The 19604-nt window shown below is 46.8% G+C and overlaps 5 protein-coding genes across 5 annotated transcripts; 2 read left to right on the forward strand and 3 right to left on the reverse strand.

Annotated features, from left to right (window-relative positions):
- Nucleotides 1-1762: 1762 nt before the first annotated feature.
- On the reverse strand, nt 1763-1981 carry CCR75_005563 (uncharacterized protein; the record flags this gene model as incomplete). Its single annotated transcript, XM_067963643.1, has 1 exon — nt 1763-1981. One exon carries the CDS (start codon nt 1979-1981, stop codon nt 1763-1765), a length of 219 nt encoding a protein of 72 aa, XP_067817997.1.
- Nucleotides 1982-1998: 17 nt separating this feature from the next.
- Nucleotides 1999-2304, reverse strand: CCR75_005562 (uncharacterized protein; the record flags this gene model as incomplete). The annotated part of the gene is made up of 1 exon (XM_067963642.1): nt 1999-2304. The coding sequence occupies one exon, from the start codon at nt 2302-2304 to the stop codon at nt 1999-2001; it is 306 nt and encodes a 101-aa protein (XP_067817998.1).
- Nucleotides 2305-4625: 2321 nt separating this feature from the next.
- CCR75_005560 (uncharacterized protein) lies at nt 4626-14526 on the reverse strand (the record flags this gene model as incomplete). The annotated part of the gene is made up of 3 exons (XM_067963640.1): nt 4626-4723; nt 4787-6521; nt 6580-14526. 2 exons carry the CDS (start codon nt 14524-14526, stop codon nt 6378-6380), a joined length of 8091 nt encoding a protein of 2696 aa, XP_067818000.1. The 3' UTR covers nt 4626-4723; nt 4787-6377.
- Nucleotides 4970-6133, forward strand: CCR75_005561 (uncharacterized protein; the record flags this gene model as incomplete). Its single annotated transcript, XM_067963641.1, has 1 exon — nt 4970-6133. The coding sequence occupies one exon, from the start codon at nt 4970-4972 to the stop codon at nt 6131-6133; it is 1164 nt and encodes a 387-aa protein (XP_067817999.1).
- A 147-nt stretch (nt 14527-14673) lies between the features above and the next one.
- Nucleotides 14674-16911, forward strand: CCR75_005559 (uncharacterized protein; the record flags this gene model as incomplete). Its single annotated transcript, XM_067963639.1, has 1 exon — nt 14674-16911. The coding sequence occupies one exon, from the start codon at nt 14674-14676 to the stop codon at nt 16909-16911; it is 2238 nt and encodes a 745-aa protein (XP_067818373.1).
- Between the last annotated feature and the right edge of the window lie 2693 nt (nt 16912-19604).

Raw genomic sequence — 19604 nt, forward strand, 5'->3', positions numbered from 1 at the left:
TAGGACCAACGTAGCCGCTCAGTCGACCTCTCCAAATTCTCTCCTAGCCGAGCAATTTGGTCCTCCCGCATCTCTTCGATATTGGATACGATCCAGTGCCGTCGAGTAATAAAAGGCCGTCGGTTGCGCTTTCGTAGCGCCGCCACGTAGCGTTTTCTCCGCTGCTTTTCCCGTTTCCGCACCACCTTAATGCATTTAACACTCCCAGTAACATGGATATCCCATGACTGGGTAGTGGGGTCATGGCCCACCCCCATGTTTGTCATTTCCGTGATGACGGCCGTCACCACACGTTCCGGCCTGTTCGACCATATCGGATAGATTACGGACTGCCGCTGCTTAAGTCTCCGTCCTAATTGTCTTCCTCGGAGATGAAGCACCACTTGTTAGTGATCCGAGTAATTTGGTGGCGGAGCCGTTGAAACCCAGAGAACGTCTGGCGCCCAATCTTGAGGAACGTAGAATCGGTCGATTCTGCTTGCCGTCGTGGTGGTCCAATACGTAAAATGGTGGCTTGTATCGAACCCATCATTGTCTGCATGATCTCGTAGAAGTCGAGCATCACTCAAGGCTGACCCCTCCAACAGTGAGCTGAGTGCTGGACTCTCCGGACGGCTAGCGGTCCGTGGGCCCAACCTATCCAGCTGCGGACTTTGAACACAATTAAAATCCCCCATCATAATAGTGCTCCCGGATGGCATGTCCCAGCCGTAGAGCCCCTGAAAGAATTCGTCGCGCTCCGCGCGTATGTTGGGCGCGTAGACATTAAGTATGAAAATGTCATGAACTCGTATCCCCACTGCTCGTGAAGTCCATTTATCCTTATTCCACACCTCTGCCTCAGTCGCCGCTGTGGGGGATAGCAGAATTTCCACCCCTCGAGCCTTCGATGATCCAACACTCCAAAAGGACATCGGCGCGTGTTGTTGGTCGAGCTGTTTCCCCCACATCCGTCGCCTTTCCAGACGTAGAACTGCGGCCTCTTCCTCGGTGGCCACGTGTGTTTCTTGTATGCACCATGCCAGCGGTCGTCGACACGCCGGTGTTTGGCGCCAGGCGGTCATCCACTGCTTCCGTGTCTCCTTTAAGAAACCACATACATTTTGAGTAAGTTGCTACCGATCCGTCCGTCGCTTTGGTGCGCGATGGCCCAATTTGAAATCCAATTCGAAGCGATTGAGCAAAGCGTGACGACCATAGGCATCAGCACCATGTATGTCCGCCCTGTAGTTGCTTGACGTGAACAAATCCCGTAAAGTGCCCTTAGTATTGCATTTGTTCTTCCCCCTCTGGACGTGCGAGCCCGGCGTAGAAAAATCGCTCGATCGCCGCCCAATCCGCTAGTTGTGTTGCTGTGTAGTAGGCCGCTTTATATATGGAGTTGGTTAGAATAAGCTGCATATGTGCTCGTATTTTGTCAGGCACTCCTGGACTGGATGGTACTACATCGACTAGCGCTGCAATTTCATGGTCGTAGATGAGTGCGCAAAGCAAGTGGTGACTTAACCGTATACGACGGCGTGGATCACAGAGTCTAAGCAGGTCAACTCCAGCATAGTTTTTAGCTTCCAGTTTGTTCCAATCATCTGAAGTGTCCATTAGCCGCGCTGACACGGATTGCCCCTGATACCACGTATTGTCGAGCGAGCGGTCCAACCAGTCTTGCGTTTGAAGATCTATTGGTGTCGCCCGATAACGCCGCAATGATGCTTCAACACACGCCTGCCGACTTTCTGCCATCCAGAGAACAATGACTGACACGTCAAGAATTTGGAGAAGCTCTCCCGGTAGCATGAATCTCTTCCAGCCACAATAAATAGTCTGGTGCGTTTCGGGCGGCATGTTGCCACTCCGTCGTAGAGCTATCTGCGGTTGGAAATGGGATCTGCATGGGATTCGGCCAGTTCGGTTCCAACAGCTCCCACGCAAAGGCCCAGTCCCCTCGATCGATGCGGTCGTAGTCTGCGTCAGCGATGATCATCGGCCGAGGTGCTTTCCCTACCCGGCCTTTTTATGGACTGTGGCAGTGGGCTGGTACGGCACAATCGCCCCCGTCAATTGATCTTTTTCTGGTGATGTGCTTACCTCCCGTTTGCGATCCGATGGTGGAGCTCGTCGCGGTTCTAGAGGAGGCATGCGTGGGAGTTCCGGAAGCTCCATCCGGTGCTCGACTACCACTAGCTCCTGGCTATGTTCCGTGCATGTGTCGCAGTCTGCGGGTGTGTTGCAGTCCGGTTCCAGGGGAGCCTTAGAAAGTATGGTGGCTACCGCCATCGGTGCGCCCGTATGCGTGGCGTCCGTCATCCCCGTCGGAGCGATTAGTGTGCGTCCAAAGTGCTCTGGTGTAAACTGTGCTGTAGACTCGACCAGGTCCATCTCCGCTTCAAATTCAGGGAGCCGACAGGTACGACCCGAGTGAAAAAACGCTGAATAATGGCAGTCGTGATAGTGTAGCATGAGCCGAGGGTGTTCCGGTGTCTCAATCTTGGCCGCAACCACCTCGTCGATAAACGCTAAAGGTGAGAGCATATGTTCCTCCGTTGTCTTGGTCACGCGACTGTGCCTATGGACAGTGGTTGGAACATACTTCAAGCACCTCCAGCCCTTTGGCATGCCCTCAGCTCTCTGGATGACATAAATGGTTTGTTGCAAGAAATTTGCAGCCATACCTACCGAGTCACTTGTTCCCCATCTGTCCGAGGGTACTATATCCGTTCTAGCCGAGGAACTGGACGCGTAATCTTCCAGATACCACCGTACCTGAGAAGCAGACTCAGTGCGTGACATCGCTGGCCACCCACGACCTACATTCTTCAGAAGATGAACCCGATGGTCGTGGGCGAGTGTCCTTCGAGAGCTAACAGTCCCGTATACTTGATACCGCGTTTAATGCTGGCTGTTACTAGCTCCAGTGTGTGGTCTGGTGCTTCCAGATTAGCATCCGCTACCGCCTGTGCTATCGACATAGCAAGGCAGTTCCCTGTCGCCGGTGTGACAACGGACCTCACGCCGATTTGGTTTTCCAAATCTGCCAGATTCGCCGGGATTGTCGTTGATCTGGCTCCCATGGGCAGGGCCGCTGCCAACTGATTTTGCGTGCGTGCAAGCTGCTTGCGTAGAGCTGTCCTTTCGTGATACTTTAGGGTGAGTAGAACTGGTACTGTCGTAACAGGAGCCGTACCCCTCTGTTGACCTGCAGTTTTCCGTAGATTTTCCTCAGAAGTGAGAGGAGATGACCGGGCCTGGCCCATGACTTCGGCTTCCACCGCAGTACTTAAGTCCACAGTATTGGAGCTCTTTATACTGCCCTCAGGTTTCAGCTGGTCTTTAGAAGCCCATGCCGTCTCATTGTCGACCTCCCCCAGGACATGGTACCTGCCTGACCCCAAGTGTGTCCCTCCTGAAGACGCGTGCCCGCTCTGTCCTTTATACCTCCTTCCCGTTGAAGATCTTGAGAGCCAAGATTGCTGCTCTACCGGCATAGGTGGAGGCTAGAGATGCTCAAATTTCTTGCCTTGCTCTTCCTGCGAAGCGCTGCTGGCATCGTGTGGATGTGGCGTGGTGCTTACAGGATGCTGTCCTGCCACCGACATTTGCTCAGATGGTGTAACGGCTTGCTGAGCAGCCAAATCTGCCTTCCGCTGGAGCTGCAGTCGCTGCGCCGCCATAGCCTTAAGCTCTTCTAGGGTTGAGAAAGGTTTAGCGAGGTCTTCAAGCTCTCGTACATCCCCTTCGGTCACAACAATTCCGCCGGGGCCTCTTAGTTGCGCATCAGTAAAGCTGCACCTATCAAGGGTGTGCCCGAGGTTACCACATTGTAGGCACTGCAGCCTGTGGCCCACAATAGGGTGTTTAACGATGATCGTCGTTCCGAACCAGATAAGACGGACAACGCCATCTAGGAATGTAGGGCATCCCGCGAGCTTGAATGTAACCCTCCAGATAGTAGATGTTCTCGACTCCGGTGTGTGCGTGTCCAGGTCATCCATGCCAAAGTCCGTTGGGATTTTCTTCTTTAAAAATGCCGCTATTTTGCCGACATCACTAAACCGTGTAAGGTTATGGAGGTGCACAGTATACCCCACTCTCCGTCCATGAGGTAACCCATTGAGCCCTTTCTGCCTCTGCCAAACCGACCCCTTTTCCGGTCGGTGAGCATTTTGCAGCCTATACAGTTTTCCGTAGAAAGGCACCGGACCTCTTTATGGCGGTCCGCTGTAGTCCTGGTAAAAAAATAGAAATGAATCGTCTTGTTGATGTGATCATAGCTGATGGTCAGATTCTTGTATTAAGAAAGAGCTAGAAGTGTCATCCGGTACTGATCATTTAGCACGCAGATTCCGATTGACGAGCGATTAGATATGAGATGGAAGTAATCAAATTTGTTAGATACGGCCCAAATTCAGATCCAAATGGTTCGTCTCCACTTCAGCTAAAGTTATTCCATGTGCCGTAAAAGTTGTGTGGCTTTAACACTATTCTCAAGCTAAACTAATTTTGATGCACGTGTTCTCAATACCGTAGTCAAATCATTTCCGGGTGCTTGGAAGCCAGATCTTTAGAACGGAACATTACGTAAAGCAATATTTTAAGGATCTTCGAGTAGATTCTAGAATCCCATTGGGCGTAATTGCAATGATTTAAATTGTCCTGTTTGTGCACAGACGCTGAAAGACGTTTAACGCAGTTGCTGGCTTATGTACCCATCGAAAAACGAATAAAACTGCGAGTATGTTTAAATCAGCTCGTACATTTCTCTCCCCTCATTTCTTAAAACGCGACGCACCTCGGAAGCCTCTGTCCTTCGCTCTCTTTAGCGTACCTGGTCGCCGACTCCTCTATCCCCAGTCTGTTCGGTGTCACAAGGGGATGCTGAAGGACTGTCCGCAGCATCAGTGGATCACTCAACGCTCACACGAACTCCGCACAGCCTTTTGGCTCTCAATTTAAGTTCCAAGCCTTTTCTTTTATGAATAAAACTCTCTCTATTTCCGTGGCATCCCACGGCTTTGAGACCCTCGCTAGTGAGAGTCTTCGTCTAGTGCTCGATTACTTGACAATTTACGAACAATTTGCCCTACTGAGCAGCAATAAAGAGCTGCTTAATCGAGAACCTCTAGCTTCCGTCGTCGTGTCGTACTGTGAACGATGTAGTGCCTGTCGAAAGCGAACGGAACACCTTTGTACAAACAAGTTTAAGCACCAAACAAAGGACTTTTGGACAGCTTTGCTTCAGTATTCAAATCCGACAGGACTCGTCGAGTTACGATTAGCTAGTTGCGATGGTTTTGACTCGGATGTTCTCAAAAGCAGTCAAGCGAAAGCGGCGTTCATGTCTTTACAAGTATTAGAGCTGAACAAGTGCTCGACAATGAACGCGGAAGCGCTTGGGCTCATTGCAGACATGTGTAGCACTTTAAAAGAGCTTCGACTTCGCGATCTCGCGGTGGATCCCGTGGCATTAAATAAACTCATTACGAAGAATGCCGAGTCACTACGAGTCGTGGATCTGCTTGGATGCCACACGATTCGAGGGGAAGACATTCGAACTCTTGCGCAATGCTCGCAGCTTCGAGACTTGAGTCTATGGGGCTGCCACAATGTCGACAATGCCTCGATTGAGCACGTGATTCAACACTGTTCGCAGCTAGAGCGATTGAATTTACGCTATGCACACAAAGTCGACGACAAAGTTGTGGCGTCGATTGCTCTTCATTTAAAGGAGCTTAAAGACTTGAATTTGCGCTATTGTTACAAGGTGTCGGACAAAGGTGTTGCAAGCTTGTGTGAGTCGTTACCACGGCTTCGGTCATTGAATTTGTCACAATGCGCACGTCTTACGGATGCCGCAATCATGCGCGTAGCTACGTCCATGACATGTTTAAAAGAACTTCGTCTTTGGGGCTGTATAAAGCTCACGTCAAACTCCGTCTTGTCCATATCCGAGGGACTTCCGGAGCTCACCTTGCTGGATCTACGTGGTCGTGATAAATTCGAAGCTGTCATCGGTGGACCCACCGCGCTTAAATTTCTTATTGAAACCTACCGCAGTAAATTGGCAAGGTGGGAACAGGCTCAAGGTGAACAGATGGGTGTGTTTAAACGCCCGTCGATGATTGCCGCGGCTGCGTGAGCTTGTCGAACTGCTTTGTTCGTACCATGACAGCGTCTTTGATGCGCTATTTTTTTTTAGCTAGGATGGTGTTGGCAGTATTCTTTTCATTTGCATTTGCAGCGATATCATGGTTGCGATTTAGATAATAGTACACTAATGGAACTTTCAATTTCGTGAATACTTGGCTGATCTTATGCAAAATCAAATCGAAGATGCAGCACAAAAGTACCTTTTGGAGATGAACTATTCGTGTGGCATTTATTTAGCAGATGTCGTCTAAGATTGCACGCAATTGCAATGGGATCGAGTGACGCAAACTGAGGAGCGTGTGGATGTCGTCAGCATGTAACGCACTGGAGGTTCTTGCTACTGAATCATGTAGATACGCTGCATTTTCTGCCTCCACCTAGATATCAATATGTTTAAAAAGCATAAACATATTTTAAAGACGGGAGCATACGCACCTTTCGTAAAAGCGTCTTAACCTCGTTGCTGGTAGATAACATTGACAAATCAATGTCGCTATTCACAGTCTCGCCTTTGGTTTCGATCTCGTTAAAAGGTCGATGGTGCTTTGCTGCGGACATGGATAAGACCATTGCTTTTGCTAACAGCATGGCTTCCTCGTCGTCAGCGCTTCCAATCACGCCTGAATCGTTATTTACACATGGTCTCGGATCGTACGATATTTTTTTATACAGCAATAGATACACTGTGTCGGAGACCGTATTCGATACGAGTGTGTTAATTTCCATCCAGCTCGAACGCTCCACTTTAGTGTCATTAAATTTTATCCACGGGGACAGCGGCGAGTCTTCAAGATGCAGCTGTCGTGTGCTTTCATCACTTTCGCGACAGAAACTAAAGTAATGGCCCGAATCGGCCGTCAATCCAGAGTGCACCAGTACACCGTACAACCCATAATTTCGTGACACGTTTTGCCCTATTTTGCGATTCACGTCGTCGTTTATAGTAGGCCCATACACGGCAAGCTCTTCCTCCTTTGTTAGCGATGGAAGTGTCAATAGTGACGGAAAGCGAACATCATGCAGACACTTGCGTGCCTTTTGTTGAGTCCAGTCATAATACATACGCTTTAATGTAATTATGAGGTGCTCGGGTGGCTCAATAATCACAGTGTGTGTCCGCGACTCCGTCTTGGTCTGACAGACACTGCACGAAAGCGCATTATCACCTCCTAACGTGCGGGTTGCAACAAAACGAGATAGCATTGACTTAATATCGTGCTGCCACACGCGCTCTGAGAAAAGAAGCTGATTATTCTTCCACTCCGTGCTATAATCTCTTTTAAACGCCACATGGACGTATGAATCCTTAATGAGCTTCCACTTGCCCCCACTACCAGCACGATTCAAACCAGACTCGGAAGCATTAGCCAAATCCACGACACTTGACGTCACAACCGAGTCGGTGGGTTGAACAATATTACTAGGCAAGCTCTCTGCGCCACTCCACCACCCATCCATTTCTGTAACTGTGTTGTTTAATGTCAATTCAAACGGAAAACTTGATGGCAAAAATTGATGCATGCCCACACTTATATTACCAGCCGCTGGGCTATTAATTCCCCACGCACCGACTATCGTGTGGGCCTTGGTGTTCTCTGTCTGTTGACGCTTCGATGTATAAAGAATTCCATTCATTAAGCCAAAAAGGTGAGTGTGCAACACAATACCAAAGTTCCCTTCGACAGCACGAATTTCGTCCAGTTCCTCAACGACCGAGAGAGTGAGATACCGACCAAATGCAGGCAAAGGAGAGCTGGTGATTTCATACTCTCCATTAAGCAAATTCTCTACTGGTTTATAAATGTCTTCTGACTCACACCTTGAGTAACAAAGATAAATTGCGACACCATTTGTGCCTTGGTTTAAATTGGCCTCCATGCCTAAAGGAGTGTGCTGAATCTTGGTAAAACCCGTAGGAAGAGTGTCAGGTTGAACCCCTGTTGTCCACACTAACGCGAGATCCAAAAGGCTCTTTGCAAACGCATTATCCCCGTACCCACTCCGTCGGAAGCAGATAAACACGGGCACACCTGGTGTGCCATCATTTAGATTAGCGGAATGACCTGCTGGCGTTGTTTTGATACAAGTAAACTGCTCCGGTACAGCATCAATTTCACCGTATATTACGCAAATGTCAGTGATGTAGCCGTCAGTTGGTTGCTCTTCCCGCTTTACTCCCAAAAACAACGTATGCGGTGACGTTGTCTGAGCCAATACATTTCCTGATCGTCCCGAGCACGTCTCTCGTAGCACCTGAACATCTTCAGGTACGCACTCGTCTCCACGTAATACCACAATTGACGATATGGGCCATTTAATTTGCACCTTCCTCGATATCTGAAAGCCTCGGATAGCAATAGGCTTTCCTTTTCCATCGCCAATCGTACCAGTGATGGCGTATAACTGTGTTTCTTGTGGCATTCTGCCTGTGGGTGTGACTGGAGCAATACTAACGCCAATCGGTGCAGGTCGCAATTCTACATCGAAAATTTGTGCACTTGGCACCATGGCATTTTTCCAATAGCCAGATATGTGATAAGTCTTTAGTAAAGCGCAAGTACTCGTGCTATGAGCTGTAGTTGGATCGACTGGCACGGCCGAGACTGTAGTGTCTGCCGTGATTGAGTTCGACCAGGATGACACGCGTGTTGCAATGCATGAAATTACCCCCTTTTCCATTAGCGATCCTCGCAATAGCAGAGCATTTGCAATTGGTTTCGACACTGAACGCAAACGCACTGCCCTTCGTCCTCGATCTGTTTCCTCACTTCCCATCCAGTCACCTTTTAGCCGAACGTCAAGATCCGCAGCGGAGCTTTCAGCCGAACAAAGCTCAATAACTTCATAGTCATTGTACTTAGGTACTTGACGGGGTGCACGAAAGACGTCAATGGCAAAAATTGGATTGCCATGGCCACATCGCACCATTAGCTGTGGTGGTGCAGACGGTGACGAGTCCGGAGAAGAAATAGGAAAGAGAGCCGAAGAAAACGGACTTCCAATGGACTGCCATCCTTGATCCTCATAAATAGCCACGTCATGGCTTTCAACAAGCTTCAGGTCGGTCAAGCAAGGTTCGTTTCCGCCTACTTTGAGTGCTAAATATTGCTTAACAGCATCACCGTGACAAACGTTGAGTAGATGATCGACCATTCGATATCCTGGAATTCCACTATTAACAATTTTTAGATCTGTGATCGGCATATCGCATCGATAGCATAGATACACTTTTGTGCCATCCCCTTGATTAAGGTCTACTTGAATTTGCTTGAAGCCATCCGGAATAGACTCGTTGCCAAAGACCACTTGCAAATCAGTAATGGGAGAACCATTTGGCTCTCGCCGAAAGAATAAATATACTTGTTTCTTGTCCCCCATTGACGAGCCACCACCAACATTAAGATCAAGTTCAACGCGTTCAAATCCAGGCAAAGATGGCTTTATATCCGTACTTGACGCCACCTTAACAACCAATTCGGTGACTGGCAATATTCGCTCGCCGTCACCTTCCATCGCAACATCAGTACTCGCCTGTTCTGGGCATCGCTTTACACACAAATACACGTAAGGTGCCCCAGTACGCTCCTTGTTTAGATCCGAGTTAAGTCGTTCGTAACCTTCAGGAGTAGAGATATCCATTGAAGATCCACTTACAGCGGTAATGCTCGTAATCGGTGTATAACGAAGGTCAATCATGTTCAGTAGCAGCTCCCAAAAGTATTCACGATTAATTGACTTAGTGCCACATGTTTTACAAGCTAAAATTGTCGCTTGATGGCCGCCAAAGATGGATGGAATAGCTTCAGCAGTGTCTTTTTGCTGACCCAATTGCTGACTTAGCGAATCAATGATAAAATGTGCAAAGTCGGATGCATCTTGCTGTCTCCCATTCTTAAAGTCGGGTGACAAGCAACGCTGAAGAGCATGCGTAGCCAGGAAAGGTCGTTGAGATGCAGTCAACTGAGCAAACAATTCTTGAATTGTTGCCACGACATTTCCACAACTCATAGTGTCATTCTCGACATACGATGAGAAGTGATTGTGAGCGTCACACGACAACATCAAGCGACGAAAGTCCTGGGTCATGTACAGTGCTTGTAGAAAACTGTTTTGGTAGCATACATTTGTGAGGTTCTGCTTCATATTCACCATGCCAGAGTAATACGGTTGTAGCTGGCTAGGCTTCTTCACAGGATCTATAGGCGCTAATCCACAAAAGTCCGACGCATATGGCGATGCCAGACATTTCCAGTCGCCCGATCCGTCACCACGGTACCATTTTCCATCAAATCGAGAGGCTGTTCTATTCCAGTAAAGAGTGCAAGCATTGTACTGCGAATGACTTGATCTTTTAAATCTACCGTCAAACTTCCAAAATCCATCCTCGGTCGGTCTAGCAAGACCACGAACAATACCATCGTTCTCCACGTACGTTCCACGTACGTACTTCCCGACAACACTTTTGCTTAGCATTACATGCATCTTCCCTCCGGTTGTTTCCCAAACTGAATCGCTCACATTCTCAACTTCTAGCAATTGCCTAAATGTTACAGCCACTGTCCGCTTGTATTCATCCAAGTACTTGCCATTCCTTAGCTGTGACGTCTCAACATCCACATTCGGTTTAACATATGGAGCTTCGTCGTTTCGGTCTATGTCCATGTTCATTGGTGGCGATGTCGACGTTTCATCGACTTTTGAATTGGGTGACATCATCGCCACATCGGTGGTGTCAGCTGTGGTCGCAGCAGAAGCTTCGAAAGCATTACCACACATGTAGCACGTTGTATTTGTTGCCTGATTTACGATGGTGCAAACACTACAGATCCAAGAAGTCGCAGGCAGTATCGACATTGAATCATCCTTTTTTGCAGCAGTTTCGGCGGCATGATAGAGGGTAGTAAGTGCATTGTCAGTCTTGCTCTCTTGGCTCATTCCAACATCATCGGGCACAAGATTATTTGTGCGGGGGGTGTCACAAATGGAGCACTTTGTAGTAGTTGAGTCATTACGCATTGTACAGGCTTCACACGACCAATCGGACGCAGGTTCGGGTTGCTTGACCAATGCTAGGGCTGTTGAGGTAGACTCAAGTGGTACAGGTCCAGTATCAGGAAGTTGCTCAGGTGCATTGTTACCACATACATTACATTGTTTCAAGTCGATGCTATTGACTACTGTGCACTTGTTGCAGCCCCAAAGAGACGCATTTACTGGCCGGCTAAGCAAGGGATACTCAGTGGCTTCGATGGGGCATATACAGCGACATAGTCCACTTCCTCGAATGTGGCATGCGCAAGCAGCCGTTGTTTCCCCCAACATAACCAATTCGTGTCCTTCGTGACAAATTTTAGCACAAGTCCGACAAATTCGACTTCCATGTACCAAATTGCACGTCTGACAGCCGTACAATTCTTGAGTAATGGCACTACCATCAGTACTCACCCGGGTACACATCACCGTCTCGCTTTCGCTATTCATCTTTTCGTCATCATCTTCGGATCCTTTTGGCTGTAAAAGAGCATACACATTTCCTAACACTGACTTAGAAGCATCTTGAGGCAACACATCGCTTAACGATTCAAACGTCCAATCTTTAAGCCATATGGCGCTTTGCTGGTGAGATAAATCCTTGCTTGCCGGGAAAATTAATCCAGTACGTACATCGCTGCCTGGCTTTAATTGAAGAGCAAGCTCTAGATCCACCGCAGTCTCGAAAATTACGCCAATGCCTCCGATGGCAATCGAGAGAATACGTCTGGGAAGCTCGTACCTAATTTGAACCTCGGATGGGGCGGTCGTAGGCCCTCCAGCAACGCGAAACACGCGTGATAGCGGGCTTCCTTTTCTCTTTGACCAAATGTACAATCCCACTTCGTACATCCAGAATCCTGGCAATACCGCGTCTGAACTTAGTTTAATTAGCATAGCCGAGCCATCAAAGTATCGAGGCGATGGATCCGTGACATCGCAACTAGACATGGTTGATATGTTTGTTGCCTCTAACAAAAGCGGAGTAATATTCCAGAAAGAGGCTTCGCACATCGCAAACACCACATTTCTCCTGTGTGCATCCTCATCAGCAGGGTTGTTTAGCGACAGCATAGATTGAAAACCAGTGGTGATTACGACGGCATGCTGACGCCACAACGCAGCTCCAAAGTCCTTACAGTCAACTCGTAGCCCATTGGCGCCTTCATTGGGTAAAATAAACTTGCCACTACCGAAGAAGTCATTCCCAAGAGAGATTGCAAATAAATTAGTTACTGGAATATTCTCTGATGATTTTACGGGAACAAAGTTACAGATCGAAGTGGGAGCTGTTTCATTCATCGCATTCGAAGATTGATATGTTTTAAATACGCAGGCATGATTCTGCAGCTTTGATAAATCCATCAATAATCGCTCTGTATTACCTACTAGAGGATAGTATCCAACCAGATGGGCTTCCTGACCCGTGAGAGCACTGAAAATGCTCCAATCCTCTTCAACATTCGAAAGCAATACAGACCAAAGGCGTAAATCGAGCAATTGACCGTAAAAACATCCTAGGCCCTTGCTTTTTTCATGAGGATCGCAGCTTTGGAAGCTGCCACCTATCGTTAATAGTGGGACACCAGGAGCGGAGGGGCCTGCCTCGTCTAACACTTTCAATCTCATCATTTCACCTGCTGAAGAGCCATCGACTAGTAGCACCAATTTTTCGTGGCTAAACAAAAGAGTCACGTGACAAAAGACTCCAAACTGCACAGGGTCACTAGACTCGACACTATACCGTCCTCCAGCAATCTGCCACACCAAATGCCCAGCATCAGTCAGCGTCAGTTCAAAATCGTGGCCATTTGCAAGCACAATTTGAGCATCGCTACCACAAGGCGAACGCTCTGGGCACATCCACAGCTGCACTGCAAACTCGGTATGATCCAAAGTTGACAACACGGCTCGCTCCAAAACCAACACATTCTCTGGATCTCCTTCAGGAGAATACACATAGGCTGGTAGTGCGATCGAGTCCATCATTGCATCTGATGCCGCTGTAAGTGACGTTACAAGATCAAATGATCGTTCCACCGTTTGTTTTCGCGCCAGCCAGACTCCTTGCTGCTCACCACGGGACCATTTAATGCGCATAAACGACATATCCGAGCTAAAAGTTGCCAAAAAAGGTGCAGGATTACTACCTTTGGCACTGGTAGGAATTGTTGGTACAGTAACGTCTGCTGGGCGATCTGTTCCACATGTCGTACACTTTACCATGCTCGCTTCATTATTCATCGTACAAGCTCGACAATTCCACGTTGGAGCTGCAATTGGAGCAACAGAATGGGCGAGTACATTTTCATCGAACAGCTGTCTCCAAAACCCCTCAAACTCCCACACTAAATCTTTCACGGAATCTGGACGAGTTGCTAACACTTGCATTTCGGGTAATTGCTGAAATAAATAACCCGTCAGCTCGATTTTGTGCTGCAAGTTGTCGTCCGACATCAATGCCTTGACTTCATGTGCAAAACAATTATTTGTCGTTCTGAATAAGACCGAACCAGCATTCAGGGTGCCATTACTCCCTTGTTGGTCACTCATAAAGTCATCCACTACCCACTTTCCTTCAATTGTGGGCAATAAAGCGTTCATCTTTTCGACTGAAAGCACCCATGCACTGTCTCGTAATAACTGCTCGGCCTCTGCAGAAGTGGGGCATTCGATATGAGGCCCAAATTTGACTCTAAGTGCTTGCCGAAGGGTCATGGCTTCCGCTTCATAGCCGCGATGGCAATGATTTAATGCCGCACATGCCACTTGCAATAGATGCGCTAAGTCTGTCATTTTCTCTACATCTTCACTCAATAATTCAGCCAAACTGATTAATTTCATCACATTGGCTTCGTACAGCGTGGCGGTGTGCTGAAAACCTACTAGCACTTCAATATAAAACCGAAATGCTTGCTCTCTTGTGTCTTTCGGAATAATTTTTGCGTAGATTGCATCCAGTATTTGAGTCGATACAGCATTCAGGGCGTCCCAGCGCTTGGTTAGCTTCAAGCCATTAAACGTCATGTGCACCAATCGCACGATTCCTGCGCAGTGCAAAGACGGATGCACTAGTAACACTCGTAGCAGACTAATCATCTTTTCAGTTGAAATATTCGTGCTGGCCAGCAGCAATGCCAGATCTTCAGCCAATGAGCAAGCGTCACTCGACGCTGAGTCGCCACAAAAGCAGTTCCAGTATTGTAGCTGATCCGCGGAAAGGCCTAAAGGTATGGCGACACTTTTAACACGTTTATCTGCATTGCCTCCATCTGTTGAGGCTGCTGCAGCGGCGCTGATGAATACACACTCTCTCAACAAAGCGCGAAACTGCTTTACGGCCGTGTCCATTTCTGGAAAATGCGCAATTTTCTCTTCTTTAGGATTCTTACGAATGCTATTGGTAATTATTGAAGTATTGACATTGCATAAAATTACAGCTGACGATTGGTTAAAAAGTAAAGCATAAGAAGCCACTCATATAAACGTGGTCGATCCATGGGCGGGAGGAGTCGTGCAGCACTGCGGCGTGAGAAAAAGAAGAAGCTGACGAGGGAGTTGGCTTCAGAAGCTACTGATAAAGTTACAACTACTGATGCTACCAGACGTCAAGTGCATTATCAAAGCACAAGCTGCGATAGCGACTCGGAGTCGTCGAACGACATGAATCGTGCCGCCACCATTCCGTTGTTGTCACTGGAACATGGCAATAATGTTCGTGATTTTATAAAGGAGATGAATGCGCAGCAAAATATAGTAGGTAAGCGTGCACAAGCGGTGGTACAACGATATGCAGTGGATCAGCGCAAAAAGAGGTTTCGCGAGGAGAAAGCGGAGAAGATTGTGTGGCGCAAGTTTGATAGAGAGAATCGTGCATTCGAAAAGTATTACGAGGAGTGCTTGGGCTTGAAGAAGCATGATTTTGCGCGCTTTTTAGCATGTTTAAAGGAGCCGCTTCCCGTTTATTTGCGGGTAAATGGCAATTACACGAGTCTGAGTGAGATCGTGACGGGATCATTAGAGCTGGACTTTAATATGAAACGAGTGACGGTGCCTACGCCTGTAGGAGGTGGCGAGATGCACGTGCAATTAAGTCCAGAAGCGTGGGTTCCTCAGAGAAGATTGTGGAAAATCACAGTAGATAGTAAAGAATTTCGCAAAAACGAAGGGCTCCAATCGCTTCGTTCCTTTGTGAAAGCACAAGGAAACTTAGGCACATTACTTCGTCAAGATCCAGCAGCAACTGTGCTGCCAGCATTCTTAGATATTCATCCAGGTCAGCGTGTATTGGATCTATGTGGTGGGGGTGACCATCGTGCGCCTATTGTCGAAGAGTATCTTTGCCTTGTTTCTACAGGTCTTGAGACCGCTTTAGAAAAGAATTTGCTTTTAATAAATGAACGAGACGCCACAGCGGCTGCATCGGCTGTGCGGAACCTGACACGAACCTTACCGCTGGCACGCGACCTCATTGTGACTGTGCACAAGCCTGAAGAATTTCCAGTTCCAGAGATTCCCGAAGCCCTTTTTGATCGCATTATTTGCTGTCCTCCGTGTTCTGGCGACGGCCTTATTCGAAAACTTCCGGAGAAATGGCGAACGTGGTCTCCTGAGCAAGGATTGGCATTTCATCCAAGTCAGCTTGGTCTGACTGATCATGCAATGACTTTGCTACGTATTGGAGGAACTCTGCTTTACAGTACGCGTTCGTTAAATCCTATTGAAAACGAGGCAGTGGTAGCTGAAATAATTCGGCGGTCTAAGGGTGCATTGGAGCTTGTTGACACCAATACGATCTTGGAAGGACTAAAGCGCTCGCACGGTCGTACAAAGTGGACTGTTCTCGACTTGGCGTCTTGGAGTGAGGCTCCTGAAGACGAGAGACATCGTCTTCGTCCGTCCATGTGGCCGCCTTCAAGCGAAGAATGCAACGAGATGCACTTGAACCGCTGTGTCCGTCTATTGCCTCATCAAAACGATACGCACGGCCTCTTTCTTGCAGTCATTCGAAAAGTTCGTGCGACTCAGAAGGCTGCACTCACTATCGGGCCCGCTTTACCTCCGAAATCAAAGCCCATGTTGAGAAATTATGCAATGAAGAAGATACAGGCAAAAGCTGAAAAAGCTTTTAGTAGTTTTACCAGTATTGATCAGGAATCCTTGGCATCAATTCAGTCTTTCTTTGCTCTTTGCAGCAAACCGACCTTTTTGATACGAGCAGGTATGGCTCGCCAAAAGCGTGCAGTGCACGTCGTGACGCCGGCATTAGCAGATCTAGTAACTCGCGAGCTTCGTGGACGCTTATGCATTTACCACGCTGGTGTGCATGCACTGCGGCCGTGTGCTGGCGTTGATGCTGTGTCTCACGAACTCACTGACAATGGTGCGCGAGTATTGCTTCCTGCGATGAAAGCACAAGTTTTGAGTTTATCACTGAACGAATTTACGTCGTTCTTGCAAGCACGCGAGATGTGGTTAAAAAATGTGGATGAGCGTGCTCGTTTGCAGCTTGTTGAAATGTCTGAGGGTAGCTTTGCTATGGTATTGGATGACATGGAACCTACGCAGACACGAGATCGAGACATTGTGCTTACTGTTGTAAAACGACACAATTCGTGTTCGATCGTTTCGTCAGCTGCCGCAATTGCACGAGTCAAGGCTCTTTTAGACGAGCTTAACGCTGCAGATGAAGGAGGTGAAGACGGCTACGATTCGCTTGAATTTGAAGGCGAATAGAGCATACGCTATGGTCTCAAATTGGTATTCGTGCGCTTATGTGACATGATCAGATGTTTTTACAAAATTCATTAATATCGCTTAAGTAGACACTTCCTTTCTTGAATGGAATTGAAATAAACTTAAGGAATTAAAGTGTTATTCGTGCTTATTGCACGAAATGAATGGTCGGTACTATTATTGGCGGTTGGTCAAGTAATTCAAAATATTCCTTTTTAGGTGCATTAAAATTTAAATTCCTATACTAATATCGCCTGTTTACACACCTATACTGATGTCGTCTGTATAAATCCTGTACTAATATCGCATCTTTAATTTCTAACTAATACCGCAGAGGTTCGCTATCTGGTCTATTTTATGCATACAGAATAGTGCTCCAAGCTTGTTGCTTTTTCTTCAGCAGTAGCAAAGCTAAAGTGGCAAATCATTGGCATCTTCTCTGCCGATGGGATCAAAAAATGTCACTTTCAATTTGAATGTGCTCCAACATATCATTCAATTATCGCTTTCCAGGCGTAAGGCGTCTCTGTTGTCGATTTTGCTTGAAAATCAATGCTGCCGCCAGATACGTGTCACAAGAATTGTCAAATTAAATTCAGACATGTGAAAATTTGATATTCAGCACTCGTTTCAAAATGGGGTCGTTATGTGTACACGCAACTATAACGAAACGAGCTTTACTTATGCTCGAAATATGTTTTGGCGTGCGAAGGTATTAAAAGGTTCAAAATGCTATATTGCAAAGGATCGTAGAAATGCCTACGAAAGTGTTGGTCGACGAAACTGTTTTCAAATACAATTTACAATTGAGTTCTTAACCGTTGCAAAATTAGATAGTCATATTCAATTTTCATGCCGTATGCTGCTGTCAATTTACGAACCGTCATGAGTGATATCATCCGTAGTCTTAGGTAAGAGTTTGCATAGAATTGTCTTGTTTCACAAATTGTTAGAAATCAAATTTGAAGGGTCATGCAGACTTAAATAGAAATGATTCGGCCATGAGCAAAATTTAAAGTCGACTTCGAGTGCATTATAGTATGTGAGACCCTCGTGGCGGGTGCACGCAAGAGGACACGACTACAAGCGTCTGGAATCCGAAGCCCGCCAGAAAAAGGTCGTGACCATTTAAGCAGACTTGTTTGCGCTTAGAATGGAGATTAATACCCGTACCCGTTTAATTATCATCGTCGGTCGCAAATCAATTTCGTAAAAAAGATAGCTAAGGAGACAGATAAAATGATGCCTTAAAATGTTAAAGTCACATATTTTTTTCAGCAGCGTTTTCTAAAATGCTCCCTATATGTATTCATGCGCATAAAGTATGTAATCGCACTGCCTTGGGTCGACTTAAAGCGACAGCGGAAGTGTTAGGCTCCATTTATAAAAACAATTATTGCGACAGATACTTTAGGAAAAGAAGTGCCAGGTAAAAGTAAGATTAATAATATTGACGATAACAGTGAATTGGACCACCTAAAGTGTCTGCAATCAATCCTTGACTTACAATGCTGCCACTGCTGCCTCAGCTCAGTAGTGGCAGCATTGTTTGTCACTCGAAAATCGATTTTTGCGTACCAAAATGCACTTACAGAATCGCGCGCGAGACCTTCGAATCAGTACGAAGTTTTGATATGATAGAATTTTGAATTATGCAGCATTGAAATATGCGGCTGACAGCGCGTCACATTGCCAATTAGCACCAATTTGTACATATACAAAAAAATCTTACCTATTTCCAGAAAGGATACATTTTGCCTCAAATTGAGTACGAAGTTTATTGTTTTTTTCTGCTTCCTTTGGACTTTCATAGAAAGACGGCATCAGAATCGAAACAGTTAAATAAATACTGCAGTATACCTTTCTGATGATAACTTTGACGGTGAGGGTACTCGAAGCATTATTCGCTTAAAGACTTGGCTAGTCCACGACGATGGCAAATATTCTGCATGCTCCCATGGGGACCGTGTGCCATCTGTACCCGATAAAACAGTGTTTAAAATCAGCAAATTGCGCATTTCTGTACAAGTACAGCAATACGAACTTACTCGTAATTTCTTTATTTGCAAAAACAATTGGCGAGTGATGCCGGATAAACTGCTTTAAGAAAATGTGTACTTGATCCAATAGTGCTAGGCCAGTACCAACACTCTTCACAGTCATCTGCAACAGTCAGCGTGCGTGACGTTATAGTAACATTAAGCTTTATAGTGTACTGCTTTTACTTAAAAACGTACCATATCAATAGCATGGAAAGACCCCACGCAATTAATTGCCAGCATCAAAGCTATTTCAAGCCATACAACCAATAAAACATTAGCCATCCGTCGTCATTTTTCTTTTTACTCAAACTCACGCGCTGGTGCTGCCTCAAGTAGCTGAAAATGAATGTGATTAAGTGTTGCAAGCCATTGGCACGTGTCTCGGCAGCAGCAAATTTGCACTCTTCCAAGTGCCTCTTCAACTACATTCTTCCGTCCACTCTCGGAGAGTTTACAGGCCACCAACGCCTCAAGTCGTAACGCTGATACTTGTCCTTCATGATCAAATATAAAAACTCGTTCTTTTGGTACGTAATCGCTTGCTGCAGAGCTACTTGTCAGAAAAGAAGCCACCACATGCTCCAGCACTTCCGTTTTCGGGGTGTCGCTCGCCCCACAGATTTCTACAACTTGTCGTGGCTTATAACCAGC

The sequence above is a fragment of the Bremia lactucae genome, linkage group LG6 (genome assembly GCF_004359215.1).
Source record: "Bremia lactucae strain SF5 linkage group LG6, whole genome shotgun sequence".
Taxonomy (NCBI): Eukaryota; Oomycota; class Peronosporomycetes; order Peronosporales; family Peronosporaceae; genus Bremia; species Bremia lactucae.